Here is a 17,884-nt window from a genome sequence, read left to right on the forward strand (position 1 = left end):
TGGTCATTGAAGGGGGCACTTGTGGGGAAGAGCACTGGGTGTTATATGGAAACCAACTTGACAATAAACTATAAAAAATAAATAAATGAAATGAAAAAGTTTTATTTTGTATCCTGGTTCTCTATTTTAAAACAATAACAACAGGGGCACCTGGGTGGCTCAGTCGTCCAACTTTGGCTCAGGTCATGATCTCATGGTTATTGGGTTTGAGCCCCACATCAGGCTCTGTGCTGACATCTAGCTCAGAGCATGGAGATTGTCTTAGGGTTCTGTGTCTCCCCTCTCTCTCTGACTCTCCCCTGCTCATGTGCTCGCTCTCTCTCTCTCTCTCTCTCTCTCTCTCTCTCTCTCTCCTTCAAGGATGAATAAAACATTAAAAATTTAAAAAAAACAACAACAATACACACACACACACACACACACACCACTATGAATGGGTCATTTCCCTAGTAACTGCACAAGCTATTGCATACCAGCCTTTCTTGGGTTCTATAGTCAGATATACCCATATTGGTCCCACAACTCTATCACTTATTGTGTAAGCCTTGCAATGAAGACAATGAAGAAAATGGGGCCTCACAGGATTTTTGATTCACTCATTCTACAAATATTTGTTGTTTGCTTCACAAATATGAGATAGTGTGCTGGATACTGGATACAATACTGAGCAAATCACTGCCCTCCATTACAGTGTAGTCAGCCAGACAGATATGAAGCCTAAATGAATATACTGTCCAAAGCAAAGATAGTGTGCTCTGAGACTATGCTACCCCAAACAAAAGAATCTGATCTGTATTTTGAGATCATCTAATGCTTGAGAACATGATGTTTATCTTGAGAACTTAAGAGTAACTGCAATTGAACGAGAAGGAAGAGGAAAGGAGGTTTATTCCAGGAAAAGGGAATAGCACATGCAAAAGCCCTGTGTCCACATGGAACCCAACCTAATCAAGAGATACAAGAAGGTCCTGTGTGACAGAAGCACACAAAGTGAGGAAGAAAATGGTGGGTGATGGAGCTGGAAAGGGAGGCAGAAACCAGTACAAAAAATGACCCTGTTGGTCATATTAAGGGTCTCTGTTTTTGTTTTGTTTTATTTTGTTTTCTGGCAAACAACAATGGAATATTAAAGACTTTTAAGTAGATAGTTGACAGAAGAAAGAAGACAGAGAAGATTGCTATCCATAATTAGATTTGCATTTGGGAAGATCACTCCTGTTGCCACATGAATTGTGGGTTAGAAAAGGACCACAACACATGCAGAGAGACCAAATAGGAAGCTCTTACTATAGCTCATGTGAACAGTAAGGGTAAAACAAGCATAGAATGGAGCAGACCAAGTGCAAGAAGGAAAAAGAAAGGGGTAAAATTGACAGTTTTGGTGATGATGGAGTAGATCGAAGGTAATAGCAAAATGGATTCAACTTTTTGCGATTTTTTGAAATAGTGGACACTGCGGGGAAAGTGGGTTGAGGGAAAGTATATACATTGTCTTGGATATCATGAGTCTATGGAGACCTTGAAACATGCAGGAGTGATATTAAATAGAAACTTGGATATACAAGTGTAAGGCTCTGAGGTAAGATCTGCACTGGAGACTGAGTGGGAGGTCATCCCTGGTTATATGCTAAAAGCAGCCACATAATCAACAAGGTTTCTGATAAAAAAGGGAAGAAGAGGATAAAGGAAGAGAAAAAGGCCTAAGACCAAGTCTTGAGAAACTTTAATATTTAATGGCAGTTTACAAAAACAAGATGCTACAAAGAGAAAGAAGAGCCAACCAAAGATGGAGAAGGCAGTTCAAGAAGATGTGGCATTTTGGAGTTATGGTGAAAGAGACAGGTGTCAATAGTATCAAATACTGCTGAAAGGTCAAAAAATGTGAACTAAAAAGTGGTCATTGGATGAAGTGGCATTAAGATCATTAGAGAACTTAGCAAGCTGTGTTGGAAGAGTAAGAGGCAGAAGCCAGGTGTGGGGTCCAGAGGAAATGGAGGCCCCAAGTGTAAACAGATTCTTTTTGAGAAGTTTGGCTCTAAAACTTGGAAGGACTGGAAGATGATTGGATGAAAAATATAAGAAGAAGCTGTAAAAAAAATATATACATATATAAAAGGAATTTATTTATTTATTTATTTTGCAGATTGAAGAGAGTTAAGCATATTTATTTATAAAAAGATCCTATTGTGGGGACTCATTGGTAGTGTAAGGTCTCTGTGAAGAAAGAAGAATACAGAATCTAAAAAACAAAGGGGAGGGTTTGATCTTAGCAAGAGGGACACCCCAATAATATAACAGGAAGTAAAGATGGGTTCTGCTATAGGGCAGGATTTGCTATAGGAAGAAATTCCAATCCATGGTTTCAACTGCCACTGAAAATAAGAGAAGAGATCAAAATCTCAGAGCAAAGGGCCATAAACCATGCTCAGATGTTGGGGCAGACTGACAATGATCATAGTAGAAGGTTGTTAAGGGAGCTGATGGGACAGATGAAGGGCCCATATGAGAGATGATAATGAGTGTTGTGAATCCACTATGTCCCTCTCATGTGGCTTTCTCCATTATCACCACACTGCTCAGATACGTGGAAAAGCAGAAAATAACATTAGGATTTTGCCTTTTCAATGTGAGACAAAGACAAAAGGTCAAGAAAGTAGAAAGGGGAGAAGAGAAAGTCTGAGGACTGCTACTGAACTTCTCTTTTTACATGTAGGTGTTATAGGTTACTAAGTAGAACATGCCCTCTGACCATGGGACTTAATTCCTAACTTCCAATAACTACCACCAAACCTACACAAGCATCTATACACACCTCTTCATCAGTTTAAAAACAAAAAGAAGGAACAGGAGAGTTATAGACTTTCTGGAGGATGCAGAAGTGTTCCAGAAGTTATGGTTTTTGCTTAAGACCATTTAAAAAAAGGAGAGTCATAGAAGGTGTCACACTCCCCATGAGTTATCTCCACTTCAACATATCAGTTACGTCAGCCACACATGTGATCTGTCATATGTAGGTAACATGAGTTCACATGAAGCAAGTGTTACATAAGGAAATGTGGTTTTTGCTGAATAGCCCCTTTCATTGTTGCTTTTTTCCTTTCTTAGGCTTCTGTCCCCCTCTCATGCTTCTGAGTCAATATTTTGCTTCCTTACTTCCCAAACTCAGCAAGTGTAGCAGAGTTATGGGTTAAGAGTGGAAATGTCTAGAAGATTCTCTCTTATAGGCTGTTTTTCATCTGTAGCTAACATTTGCCCAAATTAACCAAGCGACAGATGCTCTCCCCACCATCACCTTGCCAATGTTGTTGAATAGAAGGTGAGATTTGTCCCCTTTTTATCTTAAGGGAATTGAGGCTTCACTTTACAATCAGCTCCTTGGGCCTTGGAGACAAAGGTGGTGTTACCTTTGGAAGGCTTAGGCTCAATATTTTCTGGCTGCAAGTACGTCACCCCACTCCTGGATCTAGGGGACATGGCATCTCTCCCGGGCTCAGAAAAGAACAAGAGATTACTGCCAAAATTTTAGTCCCATTGGTGTGAAGAGATCTCACCTTAGTGCAAATCCATCACTGAGCTCCAAAGCAGTGACTTCCTCTCCCTTTTCCAAAACCAACACTTGACTATTTGATGAGTCATTGGTTCCCTGACATTTGTAGAATATACTTGAACTGCTCCCAGAGGAAGGAAAATTACACTGTGATCACACCACAGTCTGGCTCTCCTTTGCTCTCCCCTTCTCCAGCCTTTACATATGAGGCGCCTACAAGCTTAACAATGAAAGCCCCTGGAGTTATTCTCATTGAATTCAGCTGAATGAACTAGCCTGTGGGTTTGTGAAATTAAATGAACTAAGTTTCTCACCAGCCTCATGCAGCATCTCGACACTCAGGTTTATCCCTATAACTGAGAAATCTCGGTAGGAATACGATGGGACCATTTGCTAGATTATTGGTTATGTATTATTTATTGCTGCATTGGAAGTGTGTTGGTGGCCAGGTTAGAGTTGGTCAAAGACCAGTAGGTGCTGATAAGGGAACCGGGCACTAGGAGGGAGCTAGTGAGGAGGATATGATTGTGACCAGGCAGAACAGAGAGGACATGAATTAGTGGAGATGGTAGTGTGGCAAAAAGAAGTTGAAGCAAGAGCTTTGAAGCAAAGCAGCTAATGATTGTAGAGGTGGAAGAGGGCTATGTGACTATGACTGTTTTCTGAGTCTTGGATTGATTCATATATCTTAATCTAGAGAAGGAAAAAATGACTAGCTCCCATGTAATCAGAATTCTTTGCATTATGTGTCGTATTCAACCCCAAACTAGCTGAAGCAAAAAGAGACATTTGTTGGCCACGTTACTGAAAAGGTTAGTGATAGTGCCTACCTAACATATTGGTTTAGGCAGGGGACCCAGGTTATTTCTCTATACCTCTCTGTGTCCACTATAATTACACCATACCTAGAGTTGTCTTTCTTCCAGGAAGAAAGAAGAATATCATGGTCAGCTTTACATCCTCCTAAGTTCAAGTCTACTGGGAAGGAGTGTCTCCTTTCAGGATGTTCCAGACAAAGTCCCACTGTGTCTCATTGGTCCTGATCAGGTCATGTGTCATTCAGAACAACTCACTGTGCCCAGGAAAATACAAATATATAATCGGTCAGAACTGAGTAACATTCTCATAAAACTGGAGTGGATCTATATCACTCAAATTGCTTGAACTCAGAAAGGAATAAAAAATGGTGGTATCTTAGAAGAAAATTGGATTGCTGCTACCCAAAGGGGTAGGGGTAGCTCCCAGTAGCCAAAAACATTGCAAATGTCCCTGAGTCTTTGTGATAATCTCTGGAGTCTGATAGCTTCAAAGAAGATCAACAAAACTAGAGTCAATTAAATAGTCTGAGTTGGGGGTAAGTGGGTGGCTCAGCAGGGGTTAAGTGCCCAACTCCTGATTTTGGTTCAGCTCATGATCTCATGGTTTGTGTGATCAAGTCCTGTTTTTGGCTCTGCAGTGACAGCATGGAACCTGGTTGGGATTCTCTCTCTCTCTCTCTCTCTCTCTCTCTCTCTCTCTCTCTGCCCCTCCCCTACTCAGGCATGTGTCTCTCTCTCAAAATAAATAACATTAAAAAAATGATAAAGGTTATCTCTTACTTGGATAGATTACAATGGGCTCCTGAAGACAGGAGTAAAAATCTTGATTTTGGAACAAACTATTAGTAAAAGTTACATAATGAATTCTACATTTAAGTTGAGTAGACAGAATGATTCAGAGATTAGGTGTAAAGTGGAATGGAGAGTTTAGACACTCAAAATTACAATATTCTAATCATTGAATCATACTAGAGAGAACATCCAACTAACTTTTATTTTGCATTTGAGACAATTAAGGCACACAACTCCAAAAATTAGTGGCAATGCAAGATGAGTACCCTGGTTTTCAAATTCATGGTTTAACCAAGGGCTTATCTTGTTGTTTTAGTCAAGTCGTATTCAGTTAGCATGCACTGAGTACGTGCTGTGGGTCAAACATGATGCTGAGACCTGAGAGTGGAAAAATGTTAAATGGAGCACAGCCTAAGCTCCTGAGGATCTGGAGGTAAAGGCTACCTCAGACAAAAATCACTAAATACTGGCTCTAGGGATGAAGAGAGCATGAGAAGGGGATAGCAAACAGCAATGCTTTCTAGAGGAAATGCTCCCTTGAAAGTTAACCAGAGGAAGAAGAAGGGACAAAAGGATACTTTGTGAAGAGATCAAAGGCTTATCTTCATTGCCAGAAATTATGCTATATGTCCTCTGTTTGCCCCTGCACCACTCTTCACTACTGCCCCTCTGTTTTGTTCATTGGGGGTGGTGGACTTATTATTATCAGGTTCTCTTGTCCTCTGGCATCCAGTTGGGTTTGACCAATGGGAGGTACCAACAGGAGAGATATAGGCATAATATTAGGTGCTATATATGTATTATCTCTAAACTTTGGCTTCCTTGCCTATAAAATGGTCCTACTCCAAGAAACAGACTCTTAACTGTACAGAAATGAAGGTCATCAGAGGGGAGGGGACAGGGGAAAGAGGTGATGGGGATTAAGGAGCACACTTGTTGTAATGAGCACCAGATGATCTATAGAATTCTTGAATCATTATAATGTACACTTGAAACTAATATTACACTGTATGCTAACTGGAATTTAAATAAAAACTTAAAAATGATACAAAAACAGAATACCTGCAAGAAAGGACTGTAAGAAAGAGTAGGGAACAATAAAAATACCTTTGTGTAGAAAGATAAATGAATGAATGAATGAATGAATTCAATGGTCTCACTAATATGCTTAACTTACAGACATTTAGAAAACAAGTTTTCCTGGTGTGCCTGGTACTACCACTGTGTCAGAACTGAAATCCCAAGGCCCCTCTCATTCCTAGGTCAGTGGGTAACTCTATCTTTGGTTAAGATTAAATACAATAATGCCTGTGAAGTGCTGCACACGGTGTCTGGAACATAAGAACCTCTCAAAATATCAATATGATTAGTACATATCTCCATTGCCAGACTTCTGGCTTTTCTTTTCCATGGAGATACCAAATATTCACTGAATCAGACATGATACTAGGTGCTGTACATCATTATCTCTAATTTTCACAATATCCAAAGAGGTACCCATGACCACTCCTATGATACAAATGGGCTGGCTCCAATGTATGAAACTTGTCTGAGAATCAGCACATGGCAGAACCCAGACTTGAATCCACATCTGATTTCAAAGCCCTAGAGTCTTTCCTCATGTTGCAGATCCAAGCTGTTTATGTGATAGGGGACATCGGAGAGCTGAGACTCATTTGATTAAATGGGCAAAGTGGGGAAACAGGACAGAATAAACTTCACGTTTCTTGCTGGGGTATTTTCATGGTCCAGAGTGGATGTCACCAACACAGACAAAAAACACAGCTCTCATTTTAGGAAGCCAGAAGTCATGAGTAAAATGTAGGCCATTATATCTTCATCGCAGTTCAGTTTTTCACCTGTAAGAACATCAACGATCTCAGAGAATAAAGAGAGAATAAGGTTCATCAATCACTCATCTATCACTTGATGATAATCATATCTGTGTGAGTCACTATGAAAGTTCTCTGAATATAATGAACAAAAAAAGATCTACTACTTTTGAGATGGAGGAGATAAAGAGATTAAAGTACAACTGGTTGGAGTTACTACTAAGATGGCAAACAGAGCCCTATGGAGGGAAAGAGATGAAAGATTATTGAAGATTATTAAATTAGTTCACTACAATGGCAATGCCTTTTCAAAGGCAAAGCACTAACAGAATTGTAAAATAATGCAAACCAGCTCATCATGGTTTGCCCAAGACTTTCCTGGCTTTAGTACTGTCAGTCCTTCAGTCCCAGACATCTGGTCACCCTAAATGGGGGTCAAAGTCAAATGCCTAAAGACAAACAAAGTAAATTAATGTAGTAGAATAAATTGGGGAAAAACAAATGCACAAACGCAATAAAAAATGGAACTTGTCCTCTACCTAGAATGGAAAGAACAGTAGGACAGGTGGTGACAGTTAGGAGCAATAGTTAGGAACTATGGCCTAACACCCAAATAAATCCCACCAGCTCTCCACCTCTTTCTCTCTGGCCAAAAATCTAAGAGTAGTTAAAATTCTTAATGGTTGTTAAAAAATCCAAAAAATAATATTTCTTGATGCATGAAAATTAAATGAATTTGAAATTTCAGTATCCACAAATAGAGTTTAGTGGAACGAAGCAAAAGCAAAGGTCTTTAATTTATGTCATGCCCATGGTTCCTTTGCACTACAATGACAGAAGTGAGTAATTAGAGACTGTATGCCAGAACCTTTTATGGAAAATATTTGCCAACCCCTGTTCTAGAGAATGGTTGTCCTAGGGCAGCCAAATAGGCTTCCACTGATTGTTGACAGAAACATAGCTTACGAGGACTAACTAAAATACTCAACATTTTGGGAAAAGTCAAAAGGCTGGATTTTTATGTGAAATTTGTTGATTTTCAAATTTGGCATCTAATCCATTTTTTTAAATATCCCATGGGCATAACAAAACAATCTGTGTTCTGTATCCAGCCTTCAGGCTACCATTGTGCAAAACATGATGTACATAGTGTATTCTATACTAACACCTACCCGGAGAGGGAACTCTATCAGTTTCTTAATTTGAAGGCAAATCTATTACAGTGACTCTATTTATCAATTACTTTCAATTTCAAATTTGTTTACAATTCACTTGCTTTATCCACTAGTGCCTTTCCAGGATTATCAAATCTTTTCAACAGCTTTTTCCTATTCTAAAGAGAATCAAATCCTCCCTCAACTCTACCCCCATCCTTCATTATTATCTGTTTATCTTATTTCTCATTTCTTCAGAGTAGTCTCTACTCACTTCCTCCAATCTGGTCTCCCATTCTCTCCTCAACCCAGTGTGATTTGGCTGTTTTTCAAACTTCTTCATTGAATGTGCTCCCAGGAAGGTCAGAAATGACCACCTTATTGCAAATTCCAGTGGATGCTTTCAAATTCCCATCGAAGTTCTCTCTAGCATTTGATGTCACTGACCACTTCCTCCATTTTGAAAGTGTCTTCAAACTTAGATTTCATAATACACACTGTTTCCTGGTTCTCTCTCTACCTCTTGGACAGCTCCTTCCATGTTTTTTGTTTCCTTTTTTCTAGCTTGATTTTATTCAACTTGTATTTATTGAACACCTGTCATGTAGCAAGCATGGTGCTAAGCATTTTCCAAATGTAGCTGGTATATATCTCACTGCACAAGAAATAAAACTTTATCTCCCTAAAATAAATTTCACTTCCTTTTTTAAGTGTATTTACTTATTTTGAGAGGGAGAGAGAGAAAGAGAGGGAGAGGGAGGGAGAGAAAGCAGGGAGAGGCAGAGAGAGAGGGATAGAATCCCAAACAGACTCTGCACCACCAACACAGAGCCTGATGCAGGGGTTCAAACTCACAAACCACGGGATCATGACCTGAGCTGAAATCAAGAGCCGATGCTTAACTGACTGAGCCACCCAGGCACCCCAAATTTCATTTTTAATTTATGCCTCCAGTTTACATGGCTTACATGATGTCTTCATTCAGTATTTCTTGGGGTTCCCATTATCCCCTCAGGGTCATACCAGAACCTGGTAAATGAAAAATGATGTAAGGAGTGCAGTTGGCATGCATTTCTTCACTATGCGTGTGTCTAGGCCCCATGAGGTTTGCTGATCTCCTGTTTCCAGGCTGTGGCCAGGACCCCCAGGGCCTGGGGTCCTACCTCCTTGAAAGGATTGCATAGCACATCCTGAAGTGCAACCACATGCTCAAACCCACAGACTTCTCTCCAATCCCAATCTGAGGAAAGGCCCCTCTCTCAGCACTCTTCTGTGGGTTTCTGATTCATAAAAGATAGGAAATCCATGAACTTCAGACTGCTTCTGCTCTCCAGCCCTACCCTGCAAAAAGACCCAAAGCCAAGAAAATACTTGAAAAGGGTCTGCCTTCCTTGGTGGGAAATGGAGATAAAAATGAAGGGAAAATTTTACCAAATTATATTTCAGTGAGCTCTCCTGCCATAATTCATACACAAATTCTGAGAAGTAGGTGTTTCTATCACTATTTTACAGATGGAAAAATTTAGAGTGTACATCACCCAATGCAAATCTCTAGCTTTTAGCCATGGCCTCATAGCCTGTCGCCTTGGCTCCACCCTGAAATTCTGGTGGCTCTCCTTTTCCAGAATGCTGCAGAGGGCCTCGAACATTCAGTTGAACACGAATCAGCACTTGAAACTTTGTGGAACTACCTAAAGGCAGGGAAAGAGCCACCTGAAAGAATTGGAAGGACCAGTGCCCAGTGTCACAGAAGTAATGGAGTTTTGCCTGCTCCCAATAACCAGAGTGCGAAATTTCACTGGGCAGGGGCACGATTTCCCTTTTTATATTCTGGCCAAAACTGAGCATCCCTGCCAAGAGGGGTCAAGCACACACACTTCCTAGAAATGCAGCCCAAATAGGAACCTACCACCACACATTGGGCCTCGGCCTCCAGCCCTGCTCTATTTATCCCAGCCTACAAACTCAAACATCTACATCTGGTTCCTCACTGTCCCACACAATCCCTCTGCCCAAAGCCATGGGAGAATTCCCATTGCCTTTACCACTTCCCACCCACAAGGCAGCCCAGTCCTGACTCAGCAAAGACATCATGAGAGACAGCTGAAGTGAGAGAAATACCAACAGGAGGAATCATCTAGACTTCACTGCAGCCACCCTCTTCCCAACCACCACAAGGCATATGGGCACTGGATTGAGGGTCTCTGGCCCACGGGCAGTATTACAAACCCAATTGACACCAAACACTACTTTTGTTCAGAGATTTTTTTTTTTAACATCAACTCTCCTAAAAACAATTCAGAATGGGTTTGCTCTTGAGAAACCATGTGGCTGCTTTCCTGGTTTACACTATTTACAATGAGCTCATTTTAGAGAGGCAGTTTCCTAATCTATCCACAAGAACAGGACCACCATGCTAGTGAGCAGTTGGCAACTTGCTCAATGAAAGCATGAATGGACTAAGGTCTCCAAATATAAAAAAATAATAACAAACACCCCAACTTAAAATAGCCTTTCAGACCTCATTTTAATAGGGCCCCTGTCCATTCAGGGACTTTTGTAAATAACCCCACAATGAGTGACATGTGTTTATCGGCGAGCCCACTCACCTGAAATACAGAGTGGTTGATGTTCTCTTGGGGTATGAAGCTTACTTATGAGAAAGAAAGATCTGACTTAAGTATAAAAATAGAGCAGCAGTACTCAGCTAAATTTGCAACTGCTCACCCCAAAAGCCTCGAATGTAACCTATTTTGAGAAGAGTTCAATTTGAGGTGACCTGGCAATCCAACTAAGCAAGGAGCTTGCAACCATTGCCACTATTAATAAAAAACAGAAGTGCCCCTTCTCTTATAATGTTACTGCTGGGAAACGGAATTGCAGCACCTGCACCTAACGGGTATTAGGTGTCTTTTATGTGGAACTATGTTTAAAGCATACTATGTAATTGTTGCATATCTATGTCAATATCCTGAAATTGTAAATCAGATTCTGTCACATCTCTGCTTGAGACTTTTTCATATTCCATTTTACTTAGAATCTAATCCAAATACCTCAATGGGCCTCTAAGGATCTACTCACCTGGTGCTTATCAACCTCACCGCCATATCACATACACCTGTCTCCTTTCAGATCCTCACACATTCCAAGATCTTCCCCACCCTCAGTCCTGGGCCATGCTCTCCTTTCCAGTCCAGCTCTTCTCAGTCTCCAAGTGCCGGCTATAATGTCACCTACAAGGCTCTTCCTACCCCTTTGTCTCTCAGCACCTGTTTGATTCTTCCAGCAGATATCACAACCACGACATCTGGAACTATGTTTATCTCTTCCAGTGTTATCCCTAATAGCGACTATAAATACTGGCATGAGGCAGGTCATAAATAAATGATTATTGACTATTGAATGAATAATAATTCATACTCCAATTCATTTCTGCTGTACTCTCACCCCAGCCCAAACTACCAAGCCCAATGGAAGCATCCTTCCCTGTTGCCAATCTCGTTTTTCTCTTTCCCATAAAATCTTCCCTGAACTCCTTGTTTTTCAGTGTTTAGAGACAAGGTATATGAAGTGCCAGAGACATGCCTGGAACATACTGGGTGCTAAATAAATACATCTGTCATCAGTATTGTGGTGTTAATTTTTTCCATGTATCCCAACAGCTGTTTTCCAATCATCACTTCTTTTACTTCCTTCCTGATTTCTCCCGTAGCCCAGGAAAGTCTCCCCTACTTCTGTTGTAATGTGTTTATTTTTTTGACACAAAGCCTTCCTTCTTGAACAAATGGATTCTCATTATTATTTTTTAAATGTGTATTTATTTATGTTGAGACAGCATGAGCAGAGAGAGAGGGAGAGAGAGAATCCCAGGCAGATTCCACACTGTCAGTGCACAGCCCAATGCAGGGCTTGAACTCACAAACTATGAGATCATGACAAGAGCTGGACACTCAACTGACTGAGCCACCCAGGAACCCACAAATTGATTTTTAAAGGAAACCTTATAGAAATTAAAAACCCATTTCACTGACCATAAATGGGGCAACTATAAAAATTAACATAATGAAAACATAGCAAGATGCTGTCCTCTTCTTTTTAAAAATTTTTTTTAATGTTTTTATTTATTTTTGAGAAAGAGAGAGGCAGAGCATGAGTGGGGGAGGGGCAGAGAGAGAGGGAGACACAGAATCTGAAGCAGGCTCCAGGCTCTGAGCTGTCAGTGCAGAGCCTGACTTGGGGCTCAAACTGTGAACTGTGAGATCACAACTTGAGCCAAAGTCAGATGCTTAACTGACTGAGCCATCCAGGTGCCCCAAGTCCTCTTCTTTTTTTAAAAAGGGAGATTAGCAACTGTTAGAGACATGAGGACACTAATATAATCCTTTATCCCAGACACAATCAGAAGGACTGAAAAATCTCTGAATGATTTCCTCATCCGGTTTCATTATTTAAAGCTGTGGCTGTGTACAATCACCCCACCTACCATTTAGATGCTTGTCATATTAATTATTATGAACGCTTTTTCACTTGGCAGTCATTATTTTCCACCTAAATTGGTTAATTATATTTATAGCTCTATCCCATCCCACATTCTTATTTCTCTTATATCCTCCATGGTTCAGAAGTTGGTACCTTATACAAAATATAAGGCATAATATTATATTCAGATAGTTCAGTTGAATACTTACAGCTTTGAACCAACTTATCCAAAGAATCTACTCCTCCAAAATTCAAAATATTTCAGAAACAGATTGGTGAGAGAGGGTATTCTGGAGGTCTTCTGATTTCCCTCTGCCCTTCTGGTTTCCCAGAGATGTGTCCCTAAACTATCTCACCCAGGGCCACTCTGGCTGAATATCACAGATGTTCCTTTGATTATGTGAATTATATTCAACAGGGAAGAATGCCCAATACAGAAAATGTATACTTTTCATGCATGAATATACCAGAGCCAAACACTCTAATTTATAAGTGAAATGAAGGCCAAATAAAACCAGAAAAAACTGAATGTGTGATTTATTATATTTAAGATTGGTCTAAAAGGCTTAAATATGTCTGTCATAATTAACAGTAAATGAATGCAACTTTACAAAATCAGTATTTCGATATAGTACAGGACTAAATGTGGCAACTGTGCACTGGAAAATTAATATTTCCTCAATGCATATCAAATTTGCAGCACCATTTAGAAGCTTCCACTAAAAATGCAAGCTGCAGTATTTATTACAAGCTCTACTCGGAACACAAGACTACCTAAATCAAGCGTTAGAGAAAAACAGTGGAGTCATTCAGGCATAATATGTCAGATTTGGTACAGGATTAAAATACTAATATTTTTTTAATGTCCTGGTTTCAAATTAATAAATACAAAAACAATATAAAAATATACACCAGTTGATAAGACTGCACTGCAGATGGCCAGACCGTTAAATCTCACTCTCGTACGTATGCAGGTATGTCTTTAGCGTCAGAATTTCTGAATAGCTGCGGCTGGTCTTTCGGAAGAAATCCAGACTGGTGAGATGTTCGATGTCCCGCACCCGTGCCGTGTGCATCTTTATGAGTTCTTCTACCCATTTCGACTCGTCCTCTGAGCTCTGCAATGGAAACAGAATACAATCAGAGTCAGAATTTTCCAGAGGAGGTTCTTCAGATGGTCAGTTTGGTTCAAGTCCACAAATGACCCCTCCACACTCCTGCACCCAGAGTCAGTGCCTTTCATTCCTTCCTGGCCTCCCGGGCCACTCCACCGCATTCTTTTGGTAACACGCCACAAATACCTATCCTTGGGTGTAAACATTTTCAACAGCAATTAGCTGTACCAAATAAATGAGACGTGGTGTGAAAGGGCATTTGACTCAATTGGTTTCCAGAACCTAAATCAAAATTACAAAAACCAAAGGCCCTGGAGAATTCAGTAATTACTTTCTTCCCCCACTGCTGTCAAACTGCAATGTTGAGCACAGAGCATGAGTAATTTGAAATACGTTTCTGGCTCCTAAGGAAAGGGAAGAGCTTATGCTCAATGCACGGAATTTCATGTGTGCATTCCTGGTCTTTGAGAAGAACCCACAATATCAAGTCCATCATCTATTAAATTGCAATGAATTGATATTTGAATAATGAGTTCAACTGAAAGCAGCTCAGTAGATACACCTGGCATTTTAGGGCCCAACAGGCCTGGATTGGAATTGTGGCTTTACCCCTTCCTGGCTAGGAGACCTTGGCAACCCACTTGACCTCTCTAGGCTTTCTTCATTGGGTTACAAGGAAAACAATGCTTACTTCAGCAGTTCCCTGGAAAGCAGAAAGAAGAGAAAGGAAGAAGGAGAACAAAAGATAAAGTAAGGAAACATCATGAGAAAAAGGAAGGAAATCTTTTTCTGCCTTAGCTTCTTGCCAAGCCTGCCTCATTGGCACAAATTCCAGATGAAAGACATCCGATGTCCCCCACCAAACAATTTATTTGTGTCTCCATTGAAATTAAAAAGTAGTTCAGGAGAAGTAACCCTTTATATTTTAAAAATATCTTCTCACTTTTGTGGGAAGTTGAGGAAGCATGAGATCTGGGAATTCTGATGGGAAATGCCCATCTTCACTAGTAGACATGAAGCAGATGTCTTCGCAAAGACATTCATTCCCAAATGCCCCAGGAGCTGCAATGGCTCTCAAGAGCTGTTCCACAAGTCGAAGGGTGGCTGCATGTCCCAGGGCTGAGTATGTCCAGAAATGCCCTCGCCCACCTTCTCCACCACCAGTGGTCTCAATGAACTCCCCACTGAAGCCCAAGAACCTGCAATGGGTTTTCTCGGAAAGCTCTGACCCACAGGGACCTGGACAGGGAGCTACAGCAGCTTTTGCCAGTGCTAAATATAGACCACGAGGGTGTTGGCTCAGGAAACTGATGCCTGGCCATCCCAGGCAAAATGAAGAAATAGGAAGAAATTGCTTTGCAGGCTGGGGCAGGAAGGGTTTTAACCCTCCATGCCCCACCCTCCTAAGCCAAGCTAACCAAGGTCTCTGCAATTCACAGGAAAAGGAACAGACCTAAATATAACTCTACCCACAACGGTGCTGACCAGTCCTCATGGTGACCATATAATTAACGAAGTAGGAGGTCTCCAAATGGATCAGGACCCCCTCAGAGTAAGCAGAGCAAGCATGAAGCTGTATTTTGGGAGAATTTTCATATTCAACTCTTTATTTGATTTTTCAGTGGTCTAATTTTTCCTTTTGTAAATGCATTCATTTGAATGACAGACAAAGGGGTAAAAAGGTTTTTCCTAATCTAAATAGTGGCCGGCTGGGATTGTAAGAATTTAAGGGGGAAAACTGTCTTTTGTAAGTTCTTTCCTTGGGATTTAACTTGCCCGTTTCATTTGAAGGGTGTTCTCAAGTGCTAAAATCTAGCCTGCCACCAGTCATTAGGAAATGCTGGTTTTGCAACACAGAAAGAAAATATCTTCTACCTGATGCTAGCTCACAATCCACAGAAGTACTTGCTAGGAGAGACTCTAATGTGAAATGCAAAACTAATAAAATTCAAATAAAAGTTCATGTGCACCAAGGGAAGAAGAGAAGGAAACACTTTTAACAAATAATTTAGAAGATTAGTGCAAACAAAAACCCACCCATGAACTTGCTTATTATCTTTTTTGCTATGGACATTTATTTTTTACCTGCCTTTCCTTCCTCACTTTCTCCTAAGATTGTGAATTCAAGTCCCAGAAGTTTTAAGGTGACATTCAAAGCCAGGACTGGTTTCTGTGTGGGCAGAATAAGAGTAAGAAGAAGCATGGTGGCCATGAACTCTACAACAAATGCCTCTAAGCTGTGTGCAGAGTCAGGAGCCAGAAAGTGGAGGAAGACGTCTGTGAGGACATCTGTGGGTTTCATTGGTCAGATATACAATTTGGGGTGACTGAAAAATGTCTTTGAACTGAATGTCCCATCGCCCGATTCCCCTAATGACAGAGAAACTCGAACAGATGCTCCCCAGAAATCTAGCTGTATCTTAAATGACCTCCTATTGGTCCAAAATGCCTTTGCAATCCCTACCTTAAAGGTGCAAGGCTATTTTGAATTTCACTCCATAATATATGGGTTTAGTTTTTTGCAAAATTTTTCACCTCTCCATAACTTTTTAGGAAAACTGAAGTCCAAGGAAAGAATATCCTTTATCGAGATGCATGACACCTCCCCTGCACACCGTTAGCTACCCGTGTGGTTCTGAAGAATCAAGGAGAAGGTCACGCCGATAAGCTGACACCAGCTTGCCTTTCACTCACAGTTGCCCTGCTTCTCCAGCTCCTACCAAATTATTTGTAAGATCTTATTGATCCTTCAGTATAATATTGCTGCCTTCCACTCTCTTTTTTAAATTTCCAAGACCACAACCTCATTTCCGGTTCTGTTACCTCAACCCCATGAATCTCGCCAAAGCACTTTGAACATCATGTTTGACCCCTTCCAACTTAAATTTATCTCCCTAAAGCGGAGCCTAAAATGTTGCTTTTTTGCACCAGCATTTTCCGTGGCTATTTAATGTTTGTGCCGTAAGTTTCTAAGGTCCCAAGGTTCTGCTATGGAAATCTGATAAATTTTAAAAAGGATGGGCTTTTGAAATCAGAGGACTGAAATCTAAAGTTCTTCACTCCTACTGACTAACCAGTACTTTTCTTTCTTTTTTTCTACTCTTTTTTTTATAGTTTATTGTCATAACCAGTACTTTTCAAAGGGAGTAGGGAGAAGAGTACATATGCCTGCTTCACAGGGTAATTAGATTATTAGAAACAATCTATGGAGAGGATCTGCACAGTACTTGGAGGGTAATACATATTCAGTAAATGGTAGCAATTCTTACCTCTGCCACTATGGCTTCTATTACTACTACTTCAATTTAAAATTTATTCCAATCAACTTTTGTTTTGTTTTGGAGGGAATTTGGGGTTTTTTTGTTTGTTTTACGTGTGCATGTGTATGTGTGTGTATATTTTGTGTTTTGTTTTGAGAAGAAAGAGGGCTCAAGTGAGTGAGGGGCAGAGAGAGAGAGAGAGAAAGAGAGAGAGAGAATCCAGGGACCACTTGGGGCTCACGCTCACCTGAAGCACAGCTCAACCTCACCTGATGTGGGACTCAAACTCAAGCTCTGTGAGATCATGACCTGAGCCGAAGTCAGATGCTTAATGACTGAGCCACCCAGGGGTCCCCCAAGCAACTCTTAAAACCTATCTCCCACTGTTACCATCAATTCCAATATTCTGGTCATGCTTAATTAGCTATCTTGGCCATATTTCAAATTTCTATTTTTTTTCCTACATCCCTTATTTTGCTCTGGATATCCACAGTCTCCCTCCACAGCTGAAGCCCTAGTCCGAAACCTACCTTGCCCATGAAAGTGATAACCTCTGTTGAAGCTATTCTCATGGCTCTTTGCCTTTTAGAGTAGCGATGTCTGCACCTGTTCTCTGCTGCCCCTTACCACAGACTGCCCCGAGCAGTGCCCACGTTTCACACACGGTTGTTTCTCCCCAAGACCTCACACAATTTAGGAACTGAGTAGTGCATGTTGACTAAGATCTTCTTCCATAGATCATATCCCTGCTCCTTCTAATCTATAAGGCAAAATCATAGAGATGGTTACTTCCAAAATCAATCTTGGGGCACAGCCTTTCTGCCCCATCAGAGAGATCTGGGGAAATGATGTGATTTGTCCCTGAGTGTAGGCAGGAGGCATACAGC

At 40.7% G+C, this 17,884-nt stretch overlaps 1 protein-coding gene across 7 annotated transcripts in view; it reads right to left on the minus strand.

Annotated features, from left to right (window-relative positions):
* Positions 1 to 13,141: 13,141 nt before the first annotated feature.
* The window catches only part of ENPP2 (ectonucleotide pyrophosphatase/phosphodiesterase 2), a 105,577-nt gene continuing 100,834 nt past the window's right edge, over positions 13,142 to 17,884 (minus strand). For all 7 annotated transcript variants that reach the window (XM_029923368.1, XM_029923363.1, XM_029923364.1 and 4 more), the window contains one exon: positions 13,142 to 13,740. In XM_029923368.1, coding sequence (XP_029779228.1) covers positions 13,570 to 13,740 — 171 coding nt within the window. In that variant the 3' untranslated portion in view covers positions 13,142 to 13,569. The remainder of the gene's footprint in view (positions 13,741 to 17,884) is intronic.

Source organism: Suricata suricatta, chromosome 15, assembly GCF_006229205.1.
Source record: "Suricata suricatta isolate VVHF042 chromosome 15, meerkat_22Aug2017_6uvM2_HiC, whole genome shotgun sequence".
In the NCBI taxonomy this organism is placed as follows: Eukaryota; Metazoa; Chordata; class Mammalia; order Carnivora; family Herpestidae; genus Suricata; species Suricata suricatta.